The sequence below is a fragment of the Cynocephalus volans genome, chromosome 2 (genome assembly GCF_027409185.1).
Source record: "Cynocephalus volans isolate mCynVol1 chromosome 2, mCynVol1.pri, whole genome shotgun sequence".
In the NCBI taxonomy this organism is placed as follows: Eukaryota; Metazoa; Chordata; class Mammalia; order Dermoptera; family Cynocephalidae; genus Cynocephalus; species Cynocephalus volans.
In genome coordinates, this window is record NC_084461.1 from 118,495,379 (window position 1) to 118,519,073 (window position 23,695).

At 43.4% G+C, this 23,695-nt stretch overlaps 1 protein-coding gene across 3 annotated transcripts; it reads left to right on the forward strand.

The window, feature by feature from the left end:
- The first annotated feature begins 878 nt into the window (after positions 1-878).
- On the forward strand, positions 879-13,954 carry LOC134369816 (small ribosomal subunit protein eS24-like). 3 transcript variants are annotated; one of them, XR_010022635.1, is made up of 3 exons: positions 879-1,173; positions 2,104-2,236; positions 13,735-13,954. XR_010022635.1 is itself a non-coding variant. In XM_063086570.1 (3 exons), the coding sequence occupies exons 2-3, from the start codon at positions 2,219-2,221 to the stop codon at positions 10,549-10,551; spliced, it is 420 nt and encodes a 139-aa protein (XP_062942640.1). In that variant the 5' UTR covers positions 881-1,173; positions 2,104-2,218; the 3' UTR covers positions 10,552-10,670. The 3 variants fall into 3 exon arrangements, 2 of the variants coding, with proteins under 2 accessions (XP_062942640.1, XP_062942641.1); XM_063086570.1 differs by lacking the exon at positions 13,735-13,954 and adding an exon at positions 10,150-10,670 and having other exon boundaries at positions 881-1,173; XM_063086571.1 differs by lacking the exon at positions 13,735-13,954 and adding an exon at positions 10,150-10,670 and having other exon boundaries at positions 881-1,173; positions 2,107-2,236.
- The last annotated feature ends 9,741 nt before the right edge of the window (positions 13,955-23,695 follow it).

Consider the following 23,695-nt stretch of genomic DNA (forward strand, 5'->3'; position numbering starts at 1 on the left):
TTGCTCCTTGACCCTTCCAGGCTTAGGACTCAGGCTGGCCTTCTGTGGCACTGTCCTGGCCATGACTCCACACGGGCAGTGGCCAGCCAGTGGCAGTGGGGTGGCATGGACCTGCTGCTTCTCACTTGTCAAGGCCACAGGTTTCAGGGGCTAATCTGTGAGCAAGTCAGGGACTTTCTGGAGACTGCATCTCTCCAGGGGGCAGGGCTGGGTTCTGGGGTAGGCAGTATTCCCCAGGGGAGCCCAGCCCTGCACCCAGGAATTTCCCTCAGAGTGGAAGTCAAGTGGAAATTCAGGGCTGGGAAACTTTGCCACCACCTGAAATCAGGCTTGGAATTCAGCAGATGCTTAATCAATACCACAGAACTTGCCTCACAATGATAAATATGTATTTTTCTGAGTTAGCCCCCAGGCCAGGGAATGTCCAGTTTCCTGTTTTTGCCTAGGAAGGCAACACTGGGGTACCCACCCGCACTTGGCAGAGTGGGACATTGGGGGCTGGGAAGGGGCAAGAGGGGTCTCAGGGCTTGGAAGCTACAGTAGCTTCAGTAGCTGTGTGACCTTGAGCAACTCACTTGGCCTCTCTGAGCCTCAGTTTTCTTGTCTCTAAATGGAAGTAATAGTGGCACCTGCTTCAGAGGCTTGTTGGGGGTAACAAGCACGATACGATACCTATGAAGTGCCTAGCACAGACTGAGCGCTCTGAAGGTGCCAGCTTCTGTTACTATTTGAAGCAGACGGGGAAACCCGTGGGAAATCCGGGCGCCTCTGGGAAGCTGGGGGTGGCGGGCCGGTCTTTCCGGAGCCAGGGGGCGGGGCGGCACAGGCTCCGCCCACGCCCGTCGCCCCGCTTCCCCGTCTTGCACCTTTGGGGCCTGCGGAGCTTCCCTGCGGCGGGCGGGAGCTGAGTCACTGCGGCCCTGCCCGCCCGCCGTTGGCCTTATCGCAGGACGTTGCTACTCCCGAAAGCCCCCGGCCTGCCCGACAGGCTACATCTGTTTTGCGCCAAGACCCTCCAGCAGTTCTGGAAATACTTCCAGGGGCCAAGGAATTGGGATCCCGAGGAAGGAGGAAGCCTCCTTCCCGGCTGTCTGGAGGAATTCCAGAAAGCCCCTAGCCTAGAAGTCTCTCCCCGTGCCTATCTTTTCACCATTAGCTAAATTTTCCTTGGGGGTAAGCATTGTTTCTGAAGATTTTTCTTAAAATGCACATTCACTCGGGGTGGAGTGCCACCCAACGCTTTGAAGAGGAAACCAGAAGGCTGGAGAAGTGGGGGCGGCTGGGTCTTAGGAGCCGAGAAGGGGAGGGGGACTGAGGGGCTGCTGGGATTTGGCAGCCGCCTAGGCTCCCTTAGGCCCCGCCTGCCCTCTCCCAGCCCCCAGGACTCTAGGGGAAGTGGTGGGAGGGGGAGGGGGAACAGAGCTGACAGATTCTGTAAACAGAGCCGGTTTGGGCCTCGGCCAAGGACGGGGTGTCCTGGCCCAGCCTGGGTGTGAGGCCCATCCGCGGCTCTCCAGGACACCCCGCCCTGCCAGGCTGCCCCGGGGGTGCCCGGCCCACTGCCAGCTCCAGCCAGGATGTGTCTGAGTTTTGGGAAGTGGCCAATTCCCTCGTGAGGAATATGTCCGGGATTTGGGAGATGGAGGGTGGGGGCTTCTCTCTAAGAACCGTCATTGATCTTTCATTCACCAAGTGCCAGGCTCAGGGATGGAGGCAGCCTCTGGTCCAAAGGAGAAGCCTGTGCTGGGTTGCCGACCCGCCCCCATCTGCACCTCTAATCCTGTCCCCTGCTCTTCTGCTGCCTGAGGCAGAGTCCCTATGGGGCAGGGAGGCTGAGAAGGGGGGCTCAGGTTCTGAGAGCCCTTCAAGGGCCAGTCTTGCCCCAATGGATTGTTGCCAGGTGTGGTATCCCATGCCCATGGCCTCATGGGGGCAATTCAGGGTAGCAAGGAATGCCCTGGAAAAGGGGGTGGGGGGGACAGGCATCCAGGGATACTCAAGGATACTAAGTGTTGGAAACAGGAGGCAGCTGTGGGTATGAGGTGGAGAGAGGGTTCCTGGGTATTTAAGGGAACAGGTGGTTCAGAGATACTGGCACCCCAGCAGGTGGAGGCAGCTGTGGGCTATGCCTTGAAAGATATGGAGAGGAGTCCCTGTGGCAGGAGAAGAGAGAAGTTGGTCAAGGAGACTCCTAGGCTGGGGCCAGAGTGCCAGCCACATGTTCTGGATTTTAGAGGTGAGTACTTCCCATATGTGCTCCTGTATGATAGTTGGTGGGATGGGCAAAAAGGGGTCCTGTGGACAGATGTTGGGGAAACACTGTCCAACAAAGCTAAACACCATTTACTTCAGGTTTCATCAGAGCCTTTATTTCATATGCTAATTAATGAGCATCTTAATAGGGGACTGAGTATATGGAAGGCCTCCTCCCACCTTAACCCCAGCCTCACGGGACTTGTGCTTTTCTGAAAACATTGGGGCCCAAGGATTAGTAGATATATCTTACTTGCTGGATGAATGAGTGGACACATGTAGGCACCAAGAAAACATGGCTTTTCTAGAAACCCAGATCTAATGACCTTCTCTCCCCAAAGGGAGGCCAACCTGCACAAGGCCAGCAAGGGGCGATGTGATGGTCAGAGAAAGTTAAATGAATGAGTTGGTCAGACTTCGCAAAGTACTGGGTCCCAGACACCAGGCAATCTCCTACTCCCCAAATCAGGTCCCCAGTTCAGCATCAGTGAATCTGGGATTCCTATTCATGGCTGGGGAAACCCATGGCCTGTCAGAAAACATACTGATCAGAGGTTGTAGATTATGGCAAGGGGTGCAGCTTGAGGCTGAGTTCTGTGTGGTTCTTCCACTAGAACATATACTGAGCTGAGCCCTGGATGATCTCACTTTTGACTCCACAAAAAGCACAGAAACAAAACTGGTCTCAGAACATGGGCTTTCTCACCACCAACTTGGTGAGGCAGAAGCACAAGCTGCCCTGCTCAGGGGCCCCTCTGACAAATGTTACTTAGCAATGCCAGCAAGACCTTGAGCAGCAGAGGAAAGAGACTGTAGACATGGCACCTTCTTGGACTTGTTCCAGAGCTCACCTGCAGCATTCCCTGGGGCTCCCAGAAATCTTTGAGGCACCAAGCAAGGGGTTGCACAGTCCCTGCTTGAGCAGGTGGGAATAAGAGTTGGGGATATATAGGCTGGAATCATGCCCAGGTCCCCTTGTCCTCACAGGCTGGGGAAGCAGTGTGTATATGTCTGCATCCTCCCCATACTTGCAAGTTGCACATGGAAACTGTAAAGTACAGTATGGTGATGACATGTTGTAAGCGGTGTGAAAGCAGGTTGAAAAGGGAGAGGTCAGTGGAGCTGGCACCTCCAGGGAAGAGCTCCAAGATGAAGTAGGGTGTGGCTAAGTTTTAGTGGTAGAGAGAAGAGGGGACTGGCCCGGCCGGTCTGGCCAGCATCCGAGAGAAGGCAAGAGAGGCCCGCAGAGTCAGCTTTACCAGCTTTTTTAGGCGCTGGATCTCAGGCTGAGGAATGTAATGGTGTCTTATAGGGCCTGCAGAAAACACACCCCCAAGCTCTCCCCTCCATCAAGCCTCACTACCACCATCATGGCCAGTTGAGCCTCTGAGTCTTCTCCACGGATCTTCCTTTCTTCCTTGCCTGAATGCACTCCTCAGCCTCCCGCTTTCCACCATGCTGACATGGCACTGAAATGGCTTTGGCTGGGGTCATCAGAGACCTCCTGGCTTTCAGACCCATTGAATTTTTTTTTAATAACAGCTTGATTGAAATTATAATTTAAACACTATATAATTCACCTATTTAAAGTGTATAATTCAGGTCCTGGGTTAGATCCCTATACCGGCCAGCTGTTAAAAAAAAACAAAAACAAAAACAAAAAAAAAACATGCAATTCAATGGTTTTTATATATTCAATTTTATAACATTTTATCACTCCCCTCTTCAAAAAACTATTCCCAATAGCTTTTTCCTTCCACTTTTCCCCTCACACCCTACCTCCAATTATAGGTATCCACTAATCTACTTTGTTTTTATGGATTTGGCTATTCTGGATATTTCACTTAAATGGATCATGCAATATGCTGCCTTTGTGACTGAACTTCTTTCACTCATATAACGTTTTCAACTTTCACCCACGATTTAGCATGTATCAGAATTCCGTTCTTTTTTATGAATGCATAGTATTCCACTGTATGGATATACCTCATTTGACTTATCCATTCATTAGTTCGTGGACATTTGGGTTGTTTCTACTTTTTGGATATTATGAATAAGGCTGCTGTGAACATTCATGTGCACGTTTTTGTGTGGATATGTGTATTCATTTAACTTGGGTATATTCCTAGGAGTAGATTTCAGGGTCATATGGTAACTCTATGTTTAACTTTTTGGGGAACTATTAGATTGTTTTCCAAAATAAACGCACCATTTTACATTTCTACCAGCAGTGTATGAGGGTTCAAATTTCTCCACATCTTCACCAACAGTTATTATCATCTGTCCTTTTGAATATAGCCATCATAGTGGTATGAAGTGGTATCTCATTATGGTTTGATTTGCATTTCCCTGATAGCTAATGATTTTGAATATCTTTTCATGTGCTTTTTATCCATTCATATATCTTCTTTGGAGAAATATCTTTTCAGATTATTTGCACATTTTTTAAACTGGGCTACTTTTCTTTTTATTATTGAGTTATGAGTTCTTTACATATTCTAGATACAAGTCTCTTGTCAGATATATGATTTTGTTAACATTTTCTGGGTTGTCTTACACTTTCTTGATGATGCCCTATGTTGCAAAAAATTTTAATTTTGATGAAGTTCAATTTACTTTTTTTTTTTTTTTGGTAACTTGTGCTTTTGGTTTCATAGCTAAGAAACCATTGCCTAATCCAGGTAACAAAGATTTACACCTATGTTTTCTTCTAAGAGTTTTAGAATTTTAGCTCTTACATTTAGGTCTCTGATCATTTTTGAATTAATTTTTGCATATGATATGAGATAGGGCTCCAATTCCATTCTTGTGTGTGTGAATATCTAATTGTCCCAGCACTATTCATTGAAAAGACTATTCTTTCCAGTATTGAATTGTCTTGACCCCCTTGTAAAAAACCAGTTGACTTTATTTTTTTTGGCAGTTAGCTAGTTACAGGGATCGAACCCTGGACCTTGGTGTTATCAAGCCATGCTCTAACCAATTGAACTAACCAGCCAGCCTATATGTCTAATCTTTATGCTAGTCCCACATTGTCTTGATTATTGTAGCTTTGCAGTAAGTTTTAAAAGTGGGGGCTAGCCAGTTAGCTCACTTGGTTACAGCATGGCCGTGTAACACCAAGGTAAAGGGTTCAGTTCCCCATAATGACCAGCTGCCAAAAAAAAAAAAAAAAAGTGGGAACTATGAATCCTTCACATTTTTTTTCTCCACATTGTTTTGACAATTCTGGGTCACCCAATATAGGATCAGCTTTCTCAGTTTCTGCAAAGAAGCCAGTTGGAATTTGATGGGGATTACATTGAATCTGTAGATAAATCAATTTAGGAAGTATTGCCATCTCAACAATATTCTTTTTTTTTTTTTTTTTGGCTGGCCAGTATGGGGACATTAAGTCATATGATCCATGAACATGGGATGTCTTTACATGTACTTAGGTCTTCTTTAATTTCTTTCAAAAATGCTTTGTAATTTTCAGTGTAGTGTAAGTCTTGTACTTTCTTAGTTAAATTTATTCCTAAGTATTTTATTATTTTGAATTGTATTAATTCATTTTTGGATTATATTGCTAGTATATAGAAATACAATTGATTTTTGTATGTTGACCTTGTATCCTGCAACTGCTGAACTTGTTTACTAGTTCTAATAATTGTTTCATGGATTCCTTAGAATTTTCTGTACCTAAGATCATGCCATCCTGTGAACAGAAATAGTTTTACTTCTTCCTTTCTGGTCTGGATGCCTTTCATTTCTTTTTCTTGCCTAATCACCCTCACTAGAACTTCTACTACAATGTTGAATAGAAGTGGTAAGAGCAGACATTCTTATCTTGTTCCTGATCTTAGCAGGAAAGCATGCAGTCTTGCATCATTAAATAGGATGTTAGAGTTTTGTGTAGATGCCCTTTATCAGGCTGAGGGAGTTCATTTCTTTTTTTTAAAAAAAAGATGACCTGTAAGGGGATCTCAACCCTTGGCCTGGTGCTGTCAGCACCACACTCAGCCAGTGAGCCAACCAGCCATCCCTATATAGGATCCGAACCCGTGGTCTTGGTGTTAGCAGCACCGCACTCTCCCAAGTGAGCCATGGGCCAGCACTTGAGGGAGTTCATTTCTATTCCTAGTTGGCTGAGAGTTTTTTTTTATCATGAAGAGATGTTGAATTTTGTCAGATGCTATTGAGACAATCATGTGGTTTTTGTCCTTTATTCCACCGATATGGTTTACATTGATTGATTTTTGAATGTTAAACCAACGTTGTATTCCTGGAACAAATCCGACTTGGTCATGGTGTATGAATCTTTTAATATATTGTTGGATTTGGTTTTATAGTATTTTATTGAAGATTTTAATGTCTGTATTATCAAGAGATATTGGTCTATAGTTTTCTTTTCTTGTGAAATCCTCATCTGGTTTTGATACCAGGGTAATACTGATCTCATAGAATGGGTTGAGAAGTGTTCTCAACCCATTCTGTTTATCTTTTTAAATGACTTATTTTTTCATATTGTGAAAACAAGAAAACAGAGAAGTATAACTAAAATTAAAATCACTCATAATCCCACTGTGTAGAGGTAACCACTATTAATATTTTGGCATATTTCCTTCCCATTTTTGCTATGCTTATGTACATGTTAAATTACAAAATTAACATCATGCTCTAGATGGAGTTTGGTATGCTCTTTTGCTGGGTTTTTTAAATGTTAAAATTGCATTTGTGAGCTACAATGGAATACTATTCATCTATAAAAAAGAAATGAAATATGGATACATTCTCTAACATAAATAAACCTCAAAAATGTCCTGCTAAGTGAAAAAGCCAGACACAGAAGGTTGTATAGTATATGATTCCATTTACATATCCATAATAGGTAAATCCACACACAGAATGCAGATTACAGGGGCTGGAGAGTGTGTGGGAGGGGGTGGAATGGAGAGCAACTGCTTAATGTGTGTAGGGTTTCTTTGTGTAGTGATGATAATGTTTTGGAACTAGATAGAGGTGGTGGGTTCACATCATTGTGAATGTACTAAATTCCACTGAATTGTTCAAAGTTTGTGTTTAAAGGTCAGTATTACCCTGGTATCAAAACCAGCCAAGGATATCACAATTAAAGAAAACTACAGACCAATAGCTGTATGAATATAGATAGAAAAATCCTCAATAAAATACTAGAAAACCAAATTAATTTTGTTATGTGAATTTCTCTTCAATAAAAATTACATTTGTGAACATGACTATATGTGATTTAAAGCTCTTTTTTTTTTTTTTTTTTGTCTTTTTCGTGACCGGTACTCAGCCAGTGAGCGCACCGGCCATTCCTATATAGGATCCGAACCCACGGTGGGAGCGTCGCTGCGCTCCCAGCGCCGCACTCTCCCGAGTGCGCCGCGGGCTCGGCCCTTAAAGCTCTTTAAAAGTGTGATTTAAAATATTTTATTAGATAGGGCCGGCCCGTGGCTCACTTGGGAGAGTGCGGTGCTGATAACACCAAGGCCACGGGTTCGGATCCTTTATAGGGATGGCCGGTTACCTCACTGGCTGAGCGTGGTGCTGACAACACTAAGCTAAGGGTTAAGATCCCCTTACCGGTCATTTTTTAAAAGAAAAAAATATATTTCATTAGATTTTAAAATTACAATGTGTACATATTTGCTTGTGACGAAATGAAGTAACAGTCAAGGTTTATGTGAAAATATCAGAATCCCATAATGATTTCTCTATAGCTACAAAATACTTCATATAAGATATGCCCTATTTTATTATATATCTAATTCATCTAATTTTTTTTATTATATATTGTGCTTTAATGAATATCCTTATGGTTATTTCTTAGGGCTGGCCTATTAGTTCAGTTGGTTAGAGCGCCAAGTTGGTCATAACATCAAGGTCAAGGGGTTCAGATCCCCGTATTGGCCAGCCATCAAAAAAAAAGTGAATTATTATTTCCTGAGAATCATTTTCTTAGGATCAATTCCTAAAAGTGAATAATTGGGTCAAAGGGGAAGGGCCAACATTTGTAAGATTCAAGTGCAGTGTTAATTTTTTCCCACAGATTCAGCAACATAATGAATTATTATTTCAAAAAAATCTTTGCTTGAAAGGAAAAATATATAAAGTTTTTAGAAGATATATATATATAGAGAGAGAGAGAAAGAGAAGGATATCTTCATGATTTCAGGACAGAGAAAAATTTATTAAACTAAACACACAAAAAACCCATAAAAAATAATGTGCAAATTGAACTATACTGAAATTAAAATTTTCTGTTCATGAAAATACAAATGATACAAAGTAAGAGGAAATATTTACAAAACACAAAATTAGTAAATGGCTTGTATCCAGACTATATAAAGAGCTCCTACAAATTCATAAAAAAAAAAAAGAACCGAATAATCATGAGGATATTACATATGAAGATTTGTGGGTATAGCTAAGATAATATTTAAAGTAAAATCTATAGCATTAAATACATATATTTAAAAAGAAGAATTATTGAAAATTAATAATCCAAGGATGCATTTCAGGAAGTTATATTCAAAGAACGTAGAAGAATGAAATAATAAATATAAGAGAAAAAATTAATGAAATAAAAAATGAACATATAATAGAATTATTTTTAAAAATTAAACTTTTGGGCTGGCCACTTGGCTCAATTGGTTAGAGCACAGCCTTGTAACACCAAGCTCAAGGGTTCAGATACCCTTACCAGCTAGCCACCAAAAAATAATAATAAAAATAAAATAAATAAAAAATTAAACTTTGTTTTTCAAAAAATCTAATTAAATTGATAAAACTTGGTGAGACTAATAACAAAAAGAGAGAATGGACAAATAATATTAGGAATAAAGAAGGGGACATTACAAAAAATCCTATATATGTCTAAAAGACACTAAGATATTAAGAACAACTTAATGCCAATAAATGTAAAATGTTTAGATAAAATGGAAAAATTCCTAGAAATAATAATTTACAAAGTGACTCATGAAGAAATGGAAAATTTGAATAGTCCCATAACTATTAAGGAAATTGAAACAGTAATTAAAGATCTTCCCACAAAGAAAATTCCAAACCCAGATTGCTTTATCTGTGAATCATATTGAGCATTCAAGAAAAAAATAATAATTTTATTTATACTCAAACTCTTCTAGAAATTTGGAAGTTCCTACTCCCAAAGAACCAAAATTATCCTCCTCAAACCATTATATGTAACTAACATGACCCTGATCCCCAAAATCTGACAAGGTCAATATGGGAAAATTAAAGGCCAATCTCACTTATGAACATAGATATAAAATCCCTAAACAAGGTATTATTAAACAAAATTTAGCAACATCTAAAAAGGTTAGTACATATGACCACCAAGTTATATTTAACCTTAATGCAAGGTTTAGTTAGCATTCAAAAACCAATTAATGTAATTTATCACATTAAGAGATTAAAAGAGAAAAATCATATAGTTATCTCAAAGGATGCAGAAGAAGCTTTTCATAAAATTCAACATTGGTTTTATTAAATGGATGAATAATTTCTTTAAAAAAAAGATTTGCCAAACTAGTCATAGAAGGAAACTTCCTTAATCTTTAAAAATCGTCTTTAAAAAATAACTAAAGTAAACATCATACTTAGTGGTGAAACACTGAAAGTTTTCATTTTGAAAACTGGAACAAAGCAAAGATATCCATTACTGCCACTTTTATTCAACATTATACTGGAGGTTCTGGCCAGCACAGTGAAGAAAGAAAAAGAAAGAAAAGGAATAAGGGTTGTAAAAGGAAGAAACAAAACTGCCATTATTTATAGATATTATAATTGTGTACAGAGGAAGTTTTTTTAAATCTATAGATAATTAGAATTAATCTGTAGCTCTTTTCCTCTCTGACTTCCCGAGCGTAGGCCGCCATCATGAATAACACAGTAACTATCCGGACCAGGAAGTTCATGACCAACCGACTACTTCAGAGGAAACAAATGGTCATTGACGTTCTTCACCGTGGGAAGGCAACAGTACCGAAGACAAAAATTCGGGAAAAACTAGCCAAAATGTACAAGACCACACCAGATGTCATCTTTGTGTTTGGATTCAGAACACATTTTGGTGGTGGCAAGACAACTGGCTTTGGCATGATTTACGATTCCTTGGATTATGCAAAGAAAAATGAACCCAAACAGAGACTCGCAAGACATGGCTTGTATGAGAAGAAAAAGACCTCAAGAAAACAGCGAAAGGAACGCAAGAACAGAATGAAGAAAGTCAGGGGGACTGCAAAGGCCAATGTTGGTGCTGGCAAAAAGTGAGCTGGAGATTGGATAACAGAAGGAGTAAAGATTCTGCAATGACTTCATCTGTGATAATTTTGTGACGTTTTCACAAGAGGACTAATAAATTGTAAAAAAACAAAAACAAACACAAAAAAGAATTAATCTGTAATTCAACAAATTTCCTGGACTTCAAAAACTCAATATACAAAAATCAATATATTTAACAGCGATAAAGAGAAAATTATATCTTAAAAGGATAGCATTTATAATATCATTTAAAAATACCAAATTACTAGGAATAAATTTAATAAAAGTTGAGTAAGCCTCCAATGTAGAAAAATATTAAGTATTATTGACAGAAATTAGAAAAGATCTTAGTAAATGGAGAAATATATGGTGTTCATGGATTGGAAAACTCAGTATTACATACATTGCCAGTTCTTCCCAAGGTGATCTATAGGTTCGATGCAATTTCTAATAACAATCCATCTGGATTTTTTTATGGAATTTGAAAAGATGACTCTTAAATTTATATGGACGTAACAGTCCAAGAATAGCCAAGTCACTGTAGAGGAAGAATGAGGTTAGAGGAATTACTCTACCAGATTATTATAAAGCTATTGTAATTAAGAGAGTGTGGTATTGATTTGGGAATAGACAATTAGTCCAATGGAATAGAGATGAGTTTACAGAAACAGACTCCCACACACATAAACACTTGGTTTGTGACAGAAATGGCACTGTATAGTAGTGGCAAAACGATAGGCTCTCTTGGGCCGAGCCCGTGGCGCACTTGGGAGAGTGCGGCGCTGGGAGCGCGGCGACGCTCCCGCCGCGGGTTCAGATCCTATATAGGAGTGGCCCGTGCACTCACTGGCTGAGTGCTGGTCACGAAAAAGACAAAAAAAAAAAAAAAAAAAAAAAGATAGGCTCTCAATAAACTTTGCTGGGACAATTGGGTAGCCTTATGGAAAAATAATTAAATCAAACCCCTACCTCACACCATACACCAAAATCAACTCCAATGTCATATGGACCTATATATAAAAGACAAAATGGGGCTGGCCAGTTAGCTCAGTTGGTTAGAGTGAGGTGTTATATAACAAGGTCAAGGGTTCAGATCCTCTTACTGGCCAGCTGCCACAATAAATAAATAAACAAAAATTTTTAAGGAAAAATTTTAAAGTTTTTTGGTTTTTTGTTTTGTTTTTTTAAAAGATGACTGGTAAGGGGATCTTAACCCTTGACCTGGTGTTCTGAGCACCACACTCTCCCAAGTGAGCTAACCGGCCATCCCTATATAGAGATCCAAACCTGTGGCCTTGGTGTTATCAGCACCACACTCTCCCAAGTGAGCCACGGGTCGGCCCCTAAAATTGTAAAGTTTTAAAATAATAATGTAGAAGAATATTTTCATAATCTTGAGTAAGGAAGGTTTTCTTAAACAAGGTACAAAAAGCAATATCACAAAGGAAAGATGGATATAATTAAGAATATCTGTTCATCAAGACAACATCAGAGAGTATGAAGGAAAGCTACAGAGCAGCAGAAGGTAATGCAACAGATAAAATTGACAAAGGATTTGTCAATATATACAAAACATATAAATTTATAATAAAAGACAGACAATCCAATAGAAAAATGGGCAAAAGATAGAAACTTTGCAGAAGAAATCAAAAAGCCAATAACCTGAAAAAGTGATCAACTTCTTTGGTAATCAGGGAAAGGCAAATTAAAGCCACAATGACCTACCACGACACACTTACCAAATTGATTAGAACTTAAAAGTCTGACAATAACAAGCATTAGCAAAAACACTCATACATAAAAACTTACACAAACCTGTCAACCACCTTGGAAAGCAGTTCAGCATTATCTAATTAAGTTGAAAATAACATACTCTGTGACTCAGCAATTCTACTCCTAGGTAAATATCCTACAGAAAAGTGTGCTTGTGTGTGTCAGGAAACATGGACAAAAATGTTTATAGAAACATTGTTTGTAGTCCTGTCATAGGTCAGATTTCCAGGAAACATGCTGAGATAAAGTTTTGGGTGCAAGATCTTTTTTTTTTTTTTTTTTTTAAAGATGACCAGTAAGGGGATCTCAACCCTTGGCTTGGTGTTGTCAGCATCACGCTCTCCCAAGTGAGCTAACCGGCCATCCCTATATAGGATCCGAACCCATGGCCTTGGTGTTATCAGCACAGCACTCTCTCAAGTGAGCCACAGGCCAGCCCTGGGTGCAAGATCTTTATTAGGTATCAGTATCTATGAAAGGAAGGGAGAAGCAGCAGAAGTGGGCAGAGGTTAAACTGTGATGGCAGGTCTGATGGAGGCTCAGCCAACTTGGCAGGGAACTCTGGAGCAGATACTGTGCATCTGAATTGTCCTATGTTGGATAAAAATGACCCAGCCTCCACGATGCTTTGCTCAGTCACTGGACATAAGCTGCTCTGGGAAGGGTGTGACCGTGGGCAGGGCAGCTCTCTGCCACTCAGGTGGACCCTGAAGAAGCTATCAACTGGAGGTTTCTGCTGACCACACTTCCTGCAACTGGACAGTAAATCCTTCCTCAAAGAGGGATCTGGGTGGCACATCTTTGTATCTACCACAAGGCCCAAACTGGAAACAACACAAATGTCTATCAACTGAGGAAAAGTTTAACTCTGCTGTGTTCATGCAACATGTTCGTAATCTCCCAACATTTCCTTGTTTCCTTTTCTTCCCAACATTTCCTTGTGCCCACTGATGTGATTTCAGTCACTACAGGTTGGTCTGCTTTTTTTAAAAATTGTATTAATGGGATATTTCTGGCGTCTTTTACTCAGCATCATTACTTTGAGAGTCATCCATGTTGTTGCCATGTAAAAGTAGTTCATTCCTCTTTATTGTTGATTAATATTTCATTATATTAATATATCGTAATTTGTTTAGCCACTCACCTGTTTTTTTATTTATTTTTTATTTATTTTTAAAATTTATTTTATTCGTTTATTTTTTAAACAACAGACATTTGTTTTCTGTCAATTCTGGAGGCCAGAAGTCTGAGATCAAGGTATCAGCAGGGTTGGTTCCTATGGCCGTCTTCTCCCTGTGTCTTCACATGGTCTTTTGTCTTTGTGTGTCTGTGTCCTCATCTCTTCTTCTCAGTCCTCGTCTCATCTTCATATTCACTTGCTCTTTGACATTGTTCAGTCTCATGGCTAAACTCCATCAGTTTTGCAGGACGGCTATGTATTGAAGGCCTGTTTTGAAGCACGTATCCTCCAGACAGTTTCTGAGGCTGGGAAGTCCAAAGTCCATCTGATGGTGGCAACAGTGACCCGGGGGTCTCACACTGCAAGATGGTGGAAGCAGAGAGAGCAGAGAGAGCAAGCACCACTCACCTGTTGATGAATGTTTGGGTTATTTACAGTTTGGGGCCATTATAAATAAAGCTGCTATGAACGTTGTGTACAAGTCTTTGTGCAGACATATGCTTTCATTTCTCTTTGGTAATACTTAGGAATGGAATGGCTGGATCATATGATAGGTGTATATTTATCTTTTCAAGAAATGATCAAACTGCTTTCCAAAGTGGTTGTTCCATCGTGCGTTCCATCATACGAGAGAGCATCTTCCTCCCCCCACCACCTCCTCCTTGCCATCATTTGATTTTGATCAGCCTTTTAAAATTCAAGTCCTTCTAGTGGGCATATAGTTTTAATTTGCATTTCCCTAATGACAAATTATGTTGATCTGCTCACGTGTTTATTTGCCATGTAAGTATATTCTTTGGTAAAGTATCTGTTCTTTTGCCCATTTTTTAAATTGGGTTGTTTATCTTGTTTTTGAGTTTTTATTTTTTATTTATTTATTTATTTATTTATTTATATTTTATTTTTTTTAAAGATGACCGGTAAGGGGATCTTAACCCTTGATTTGGTGTAGTCAGCACCACACTCAGCCAGTGAGCGAACCGGCCACCGTATATGGGATCCGAACCCGGGGCCTTGGTGTTATCAGCACCGCACTCTCCCGAGTGAGCCATGGGCCGGCCCCTTGTTTTTGAGTTTTAAGATACATGTTTTACAAGTATTTTTTTTCAGTCTATGACTTGCCTTTCATAATAGTTTTTAATTTTTTTTTTTTTTTAAGATGACCGGTAAGGGGATCTTAACCCTTGACTTGGTGTTGTCAGCACCACAATCTCCCAAGTGAGCTAACCGGCCATCCCTATATAGGATCGGAACCCGTGGTCTTGGTGCTATCATCACTGCACTCTCCCCAGTGAGCCACGGGGCCAGCCCAATAGTTTTAAATTTTGATGAAGCCCAATTTATCAATTTTTATAGTTTGTGCTCTTTGTATCCTGTCTAAGAATTCTTGCCAAACCAAAGATCACGAAGATTTTCTGCTATGTTTTCTTCTAGAAGTTTGATAGTTTTAGCTCATACATGTAAGCCTGTGATGCATATTAAGTTAAAGTTTGTATATGGTGTGAGTGAGTCAAGGTTCATATGCATATCGCTATCTCATTGTCCCAGCACCATTTGTTGGAAAGATTGTCTGTTCCACATTCAATTGTAGAAAATCATTTACCCATATATGTGTGGGCCTGTTTCTATCTTCACACCAATATCACATTTTTTACTACACTAGATTCTTATTTCACCTGAATTCATTTAGTATAAGACCTGAGGTAAAAATCTGGACTTGTTTTGTCCCAATTAGTTAACCAATTGTCTATGACCAAAAACAAATAGTCAACCAACCATGCTTCTTATCCCTACTGTGTTTTTCAGTTGGTTTTTTTTTTTTTTTTTTTTTTCCGGCAGCTGGCTGGTTCCAGAATCTGTCAGCACCACGCTCACCCAGTGTTTCTTTTTTGTTTGTTTGTTTTTTTAAAAGATGACCGGTAAGGGGATCTTAACCCTTGACTTGGTGTTGTCAGCACCACACTCACCCAGTGAGCAAACTGGCCATCCCTATACAGGATCCGAACCCGTGGCCTTGGTGTTATCAGCACCACACTCTCCCGAGTGAGCCACAGGCTGGCCCCTGGTTCCAGAATCTGAATCCCGGACCTTGGTGTTAGCAACAGTGTGCTCTAACCCACTGAGCAACCGGCCAGCCCCTATCCCTACTGTTTTGAGGACCAAGTTCATTATATACAGACTTATTATGCCATGTGTAAGAGTCTATTTCTGGGCAATCCTCTGTCATTGACGTGTCTGTGGTTTAGCATCAGTTCTGTGAAGAGAGTCTTAATTAATGTTTCTTCCTGGGAGCAAAGAGGGAGCCAGACCCCATCTGCTCTGGGAATACAGCCCTTCCTCAGACCTCCACACCACCATCAGCAGGAATAAAGAACTCTCTCCTCCCCTTCCCAACAAGCTCAGCCTAACCGCTGCCCTCTGCCTTGGGCCCCGTAGGACTGCTCTCATCAGGCCCTGTATCCCTGTTCACATCAGTCCCCGCAAGAGGCCCAGAACCCTCAGGCATCCCTCACCCCAAGATTCTAAGCCTCATATGCCTCTGCAGTTCCCTTTTCTGGCCTCATCTCCCACCCTACCCCATTTCCAGAAATCCCTTCACGGGACCCTCTGAAACTCATTGTATAGCCTCAGATAAAGTCCCCGATATTCTTGACCTCACTACTGAATGTCCCCTTCACTTTCTTTCTCTAATGGAAGACTGTCTGTCCTGTGAGGACTCTACTTCCTCTGAAGCCTCTCGAGGGGTGGCTCTTGTCCCTCTTGTGGTCCTGTGTCCCTGGGTCGAAGGGTGGGGAGATGCCCATTGGCTCCTCACTGCCACTTCTAGACAATTTGCCCTTCTCATGTCTGAATTCCACGTCATCAGACATGACCACTCATTAGTCCTCCTTTTTGCAGTCATTTAGAGACCCCTGAGTTCCACCCTCCTTCCTGATGTTCGCTCCTGGCCCACAGTTGCCCTCTCCACCACCGCTTGTGCCGTGGCTTTTGATTTCAGCGTTTGTGTAGATAAACAGGCCTCTCAGCCCCTTGACCTCCTCTTCACCATTGTGGCTTCCACAATACCTCAGCCTCTTGCTCCCATAGCCAGACTTCAAACTAGTTGTTATCTGTCAATGCAATCCCTTCATCATCTCATTTCACGCATCCCACTCTCCAATAAACACTAACTTTCTTTCCAGCTCACTCCCTCTGGTACCCCCAGTCCAACAATTATTCCTGGAACCTACTGATCCGAGCAAATATTCATCACCCTTCACCCTCCTGGTGCCTCACTTCCCTCCCTATCCAGCTTGGAGTCCATGATCCAATATTATACTCCCCCCCGGCTGCAGCAGTCACCTGGTAAAACCACAACCCCGGTTCAATGCAGCCCTCTACTCATTCCACATGTGCACCGCCAGGCTGACCAGGACAGCAGAAAACCCCACAACTGGGCTGACCAATCTCACTTTAAGTTAGTGACCAGGTCCTCCCTAAGTGAGACCCAAAAGCTGCCCTGCAATCATACTACTCCCCAAGTCTGTTCGCACCCTCTCTCCTAGACGACTGCTTCACACCTCCTCCTCCACCTCACTCTCAGCTGACAACCTCTTCCGATTTTGCTAAGAAAATAGAAGCCCTCAGAAGAGAAGTTCCGCGGGCTTCACCGCCACTCCCCCGCCCACCTGCATCTGTGCCCAAGGATCTGTCTCCAATCCCACTAATACGGGGAACCGTCCCTGCTCCTATTTCAGGGCAGTCCCCCTTTTTGTGCACAGATGCCATCCCCACCTGCCTACTCAAGGGCTCCACGCCAACACTGAGCCCCCTTCTCACCCACATCGCCAAAATTTCCTTCTCTCCAGGATTATTTCTATCAGCACACAAAAACGCTGTGATTTTTCTTACCAAAGAACCTCCTCTTGACCTTACGGCCCTCTCAGACTCCCACCCCCCTCCACTCTTCTTTATGGCACATCTCCCAGAAGGAATTGACTCTTTGCTGCCTTCAAGTCCCCTCCTTCCTTCCTCTCTCCCACCCGCTCCCACCACTACAGCAAAACTGCCTTTGTCAAGGATGCTCCGTGTTGCTAAATTCCGTGGCCAACTCTCAGGCCCCATCGTCCCTGCATCTCTAGCATGTAAGAGTTCCCTGTCCCTCCTCTGGGTCCCTCCAACACCTGGCCACTCCCTCCCTCTCAGGTTGCCCCTTCTCAGCTTCTTTTCTGGCACCTCCTCCTCTCCAAGGCCCAAGTGCTTAGATCTCTTCCATCTCTTACCTACACTTACTCCCTTGATAATCTCCTCCAGAGTTTTGCCTTTAAACAGCATTTGGTTGCTGACAACTTCCAAATTTATCTCCCTGGCCTAAACCTTTGTGTGAATTCCAGCTCCTATTGTTTCTCCACAGTCTCCTGAAGCTGAGTCATGGCCGCCCCCTTCCAATCAGGCTCAGCTCGCCAATTCTTCCCAAGCCATAACTGGCCCACTTTCCTGTAGACATTTGAGTTTTGACCCCCAACCCAGAGGATGAAAATTAAGACCTTTCCTTACACAGGCCTGTGGCGCCAGGGCCTTGGCTCAGCAAACACTGCGGGCTGGTTGATTTGCTCTCCACTTGGGGCTAGCTGAGCCAGCCCAGCATGAGGCACTCCTGGCACAGTTCACCGTGGCCACTGTGGCTGCATCTCCACACCTCATAGGTATACAGGTACCTGCCCCTCAACACCTGTCTATTCTGTCTGCTCTGTGTCTCCTTCCTTCCTTGCTCCCCAGGTGCAGACACAGAGACACATTCCAGGAGGACATTGCTGAAGGACCAATCCTGAAGACATTGCCCATTCATCTTATGGCCTCCACAGCAAGCTGGGATTGTCTCTCCTCTGGACTTGGTAGCCCTCTGGGACCCCGATGGGGACAAAGGCCAAGTGGGGAGCTTTGTATGGCCACTCTGGCTCCACATCACCTTCACCTAGCTCACTTTTCCAGAGCCATACCTGACCTGGGGAACCCACCTGGGCTTTCAAGGCAGATTACATCCCTCTGGCCCAGGAACCACAAATGAAAAGGCAGAAGTGCTGTTTGCTGTGGCAGGAGATGTCTGACCTCCAAGAACCCTCCTGAGTGGACTTCTCAGCAGCAGATGGGAATGTAGGGAGTCTTATTCCTACACTACTCAAGGCTGCAATTTTACAAACCAAGAATTAAAGCCTGGAATACTCAGAGCCCTGCGGTCTCCCAAAGTGGGAGGTTCCTAAAGCAGGACTGGCTTCCCTTAGAAGCCCAGGCACATTGGCAGGAGGTAGCCAGGCAGACAAGCAATCTTGGGACAATGCTAATCTGCTTTTTCCTCTTCTTCAGAGTGTCTGGCTTGAGTCTAAATTGAATTATTAATCTAGTCCTGTGTGCTCATGTCACTTTTCCAGACAACCAGTTTATTCATCACTTGCCCACTATCAATTTCAACATGCAATTTACAATGAAATTTGACTGATCAGCAATACCATAATTAGCTGCAAATGTCTGTGCTTGTATTTGTTTAGTGTAGGGGCTTTTTTATTAAAGTGATGGAGGCCAATACATAACATGACTTCACTCTGGGACATAGGACGAGCAGCAGTTGTGTCATGGGCTGGGGCCAGGCCTGTTGGCAAAGAAATTGTGAGAACTTGACATTGCAGCACCAGGAGTTGAGTTTTCCTCTCAATGCTTTTGTGTTCACCAAGAGTAATATGAGTTGGGCAAATGATGACATGTATAATCCATGAGGAAGAATAACTACAGTCACCTGCATGGCCTCCCCCTTTAATCTCCCCAGGTCTGCTTGCACACCTCCAGGAACAGGGGGCTTCCTACCTGGGGAGGTAGCTCTACTCATGAGGAAGTTCTTCCTTCCTGGGTGGGCTCCCAGCTGCCAGTCGTTGGTCTGTCCCACCTAGTCCAGGGTTCCATTCTCAATTCAGAAACTACCACATTTCATGAACTTAGGCCAGTCTCTAAGCCTCAATTTCTCCATGTGAAAAAAGGGGATTATCCAGTAGTCCTGCCTCAGGGGTTTCTAGGTGCAAGTAACAGAAAATGACTCTTAAGCAGACTGACTATATTGACTTAAGCAGAAAAAGAATAAGGATGTTGAGCAGCTCAGAAGATCTCTGGACAGAGCAGAGAAGTAGACCCAGCGGCTTCACAGCCATGATCAAGGCCCCAGGTCACACTGCAGAACTGGCTTAGTCGGACACCTGCTGCCATCACTGTCACTGCCACCACCATGCACTAGACTCTGCAGGCTGGCCTTTGGGCACAGTGCCCATGCCCTGAGAATGCCAGCCTGTGCACCTGCATCAATAAGAATTTCTGTGGCTCCTGCTCCTTTGGGCTACTAGCTCCTAGGTCAGTCTGGAGTCTGTGTGTATGATTGTCAAAGCATATCTGACAGCCTCCTACTGGGAGGCTGGGAAAAAGGTACTCATGGTGCTTTCAGCCACTGTGGTGGGAAGTGGGCTTTGCCTCAGAATGAAGGGAATTTACCATCACAGGAAGAGGGGCAGGCAGATCCTGGTAGCCAAAGGAAGAACAAAGAATCAAAAAAGATCTAGATGTTTAGAAAGGTATCAAACTCTATACATATGCCAAAGATCATTTTCACTCATTCTTTTTCGTTTTGTTTTGTTAGCAGCTGGCTGGTATGGAGATCTGAACCCTTGACCTTGGTGTTATCAGCACCGTGCTCTAATCAAGTGAGTTAACCAGCCAGCCCTATTCTTACTCATTCTATAAATATTTCTGCAGATATGGAGAGGAGAGAGTTGTGGTCCTTGCCCTCAAAAAGAGCACAGCCCATTCAGGAAGTAAGGAGGCATGGGCCACATGACCTCTGTTCCAGACAGGGGAATCCTTGTGGATTCAGGGTGCCCAGATTACATGGTGACTAACTATGAAACAGCAGGTCCCAGAGGGGTGAGAAATATTTGGGGGCTTCTGAGACAACCCAATGTTTTCTTGGAAGTGTGTGGTATCTCAAATGCTCACTGTACCCTGAAGCTGTGCATCAGTACACTGATGTCTTGTATAGACCCAGACCAGAGGAATCCTGCCCACACACGCCTGTTCCCTGTTGATCACTGTTGTAGTTTCCCTGCTTCTGGTGTGCACTCCTCCTCTTCTGGTAATAGCACCCCAATTTTCACCTGGAGACTACTCCTCTTGTCATTTTCAGCTCGAGCACTTTAGGTGGAGTTAATTCCCTGGCATGAGAATCACATGTGAACCAAGTCTGACCAATCAGAGTTGCATAGTGCATTATGCACCATGCTGAGTTGCATAGTGGTTAGTTTAGGGATGGGTATGGGATGCAAGCCAAGCAATGAGGTTCAATCAGAGCTAATACCGGATATTTCAGGGGCCAGAAAAAGATGTTCTCCTTTCACCTGGACTTGTAGATGTGAGGGCGTCAGTCTGGAGCTGCTGGCAGTTGTCTCGCCACCACAGACTCTGAGAACAGGGTCAACCTTAAAGAAAGCGTAAATGAAGAATGGCCTGGTCCTGATGACATTTTTGAACCCTTGGATCAAGCTGTGCCTGAAGCTGCTAAATTATTCTATCATGTAAACCAAACAAACAAATAAATAAATTGATCCCTGTTGCTTAAGCCAGTTAGGGTGAGTTTTTTTTTTTTTTTTTTTTTGTCGTTTTTTCGTGACCGGCACTCAGCCAGTGAGTGCACCGGTCAGTCCTATATAGGATCCAAACCCGCGGCGGGAGCGTCGCCGTGCTGCCAGCGCAGCACTCTACCAAGTGAGCCACGGGCTCGGCCCTAGGGTGAGTTTTATACCACTTGCAGCCAAAAGAGTTCTAATTGATTCTCTCCCATACACCCTACCAAAGCACCAGCCTAGAGCCAGCTCCTTGGGAATGTCCACAGTGAAATTAACAGAGAGCTTTCTCTCTGGTAATTCTTCAGAGCCACATGATAAAGGCAAGTTCCCCATAATAATCCCATTTTGCAGATGAGAGTACAGAGGGTCAACTGACCAACAGCCAGAGTTACTCAGCAACAACCTAGAGGCCAGATCTCTGGATGAGGGGACCATTCTCCAACCTCACCAAATCTCAGGAATAAGCCCACTGTATTAGTCCGTTTCTGTTGCTCATAATAAAATAGCTGGAACCAGGTGATTTATAAGAAAAATTTATTGCTTACAGTTTCAGAGGCTGGGAAATCCAAAGTCCAGGAAAAAAATTTGGTGAAGACCAGGGTGGGGGTGACAGTGACCCAGCAGTCTCACATGGCAGAAAATAGTGGAGCAGGGGCCGGCCCATGGCTCACTTGACAGAGTGTGGTGCCGATAACACCAAGGCCACGGGTTCAGATCCCATATACGGATAGCCGGTTAGTTCACTGGGTGAGCGTGGTGCTGACAACACCAAGTCAAGGGTTAAGATTCCCTTACCGGTCATCTTAAAAAAAAAAAAAGAAAATGGTGGAGCAGAGAGAGACAGCTCCTCATACACTGTCCTGTTAAAGCCCTCAGAACCACGCCCCTGACCATAATTTTTAATCCATTCACATGGCATGGTCCTACAATCTAATCACCTCTTCAAGACCCCACCTTTCAATTACCATAATAGGATTTCCCACCCTCAACAGTTACAATGGGGATTAAGCCTCAGTGGGGTTGGGGGAGGGGCGGGCATCCAGTCTATAGCACCTACAGAAGCCAGTCTGGGGTTGCACAGCCTGGAAACAAGCTGATCATGTGGCTGAAGCAACGGCTGGTAGGGATATTCGGGCAAGCACATTCGTTGTCTATGAAGAGTTGAAGAAACTAACCTAGGTCCTGGCATCAGGGTAATACTCAAACTGAGGGCCCCTGGTCATTCCTGGGCTAGGTGTCCTCAAAGACAGTCTCCAGGAAGACCGGCCCCTCACAGCAATGATCCAGAACTCAAGGGGGCGTAGGTACTGGTTGACCTTCATCATTCCCACCAGTGAGCAATAAGCTAACCATGGCATTTGCCCTTAATGAACAACCCTTCAAAGTGATGGCAAGCATTACTCAAACCTTAAACGAGCCACCCTCTTTTCCAAGGGACATACAGAGAGGGGTTTCCTTTAGCAATGCAGCCAGCTCTGTCTGTTCTAGGGATTGAGGACATGGGCCAGGGAGACTGATATGAGAACAGGCCCCACTTTTGAGAAACTCTGCTTATAGGTGTTGACAGTGGCAAGAAAATCAAGGTCCCATGAGTTAGAAGCAGCTCAGAAAAGGATCAGATGGGGACTTTCCCCACCAGGTTCTGGGAACAGCCTGCCAGTCCCCTAGAAGTCCTGAGCTAAGTCAGTTACACAGGTGGAATAGCCTTGGCATGAGTGAAGAAACCTGTTCAGGCACATGGGGCCCCTCCCTATTATATTTACAGCACCTTGTGACAATGTTGGAGTGCCTGACCCTACGTGGAGTCTCCCTGTTCTTATCCATAGTCAGAAAAATAGGTTTCCCAGGACAGTTCCAGTTTCAAATGTTCTGTCCAGTTATCAGATCTCATGTTCTGGTTTGAATTCTGAAATTGTAGACTCCACTGATGCCTGAACAGGACTCTTGTCTCTAGGGGTAAGGAACTGGTATCACATATGCGCTACAGGCCCTAAGCACCTCCAACACGCCTGAGCTCAGCAGAGTTGGTTAGCGTGTTGAGGACCGGGCCAAGAGGCTGCATAAGCAGCATTTTTGTACCACTTTAGAGTTGACCTGGAAAGTATTTGCAGCCTGAGAAAGGGTTGAGATGTTGCCTTAGCCCACCAATATAAGTTGTTCTAGAAACGTCACCTGAAGTTTCAGCCCGTGCTTTTAAAAAAATTAATCCCCAGGTATAATCATTTGAAAACTCTTCAGCAGTAGCCTCTAAAGCTAAACATAGGTATACTTTATGACCCAACAATTCCACTCTCAAATATATATTCCCAGCAGAAGGGCATACATATATGACCCAAAAGACATGCATGAATTTTTTTTTTTTTAAAGATGACCAGTAAGGGGATCTTAACCCTTGATTTGGTGTTGTCAGCACCATGCTCACCCAGTGAGCTAACCGGCCATCCCTATATGGGATCTGAACCCGTGGCCTTGGTGTTATCAGCACCACACTCTCCCGAGTGAGCCACGGGCCGGCCCCAAGACATGCATGATTTGTAATCACCAAAACTGGAAACGACCCAAA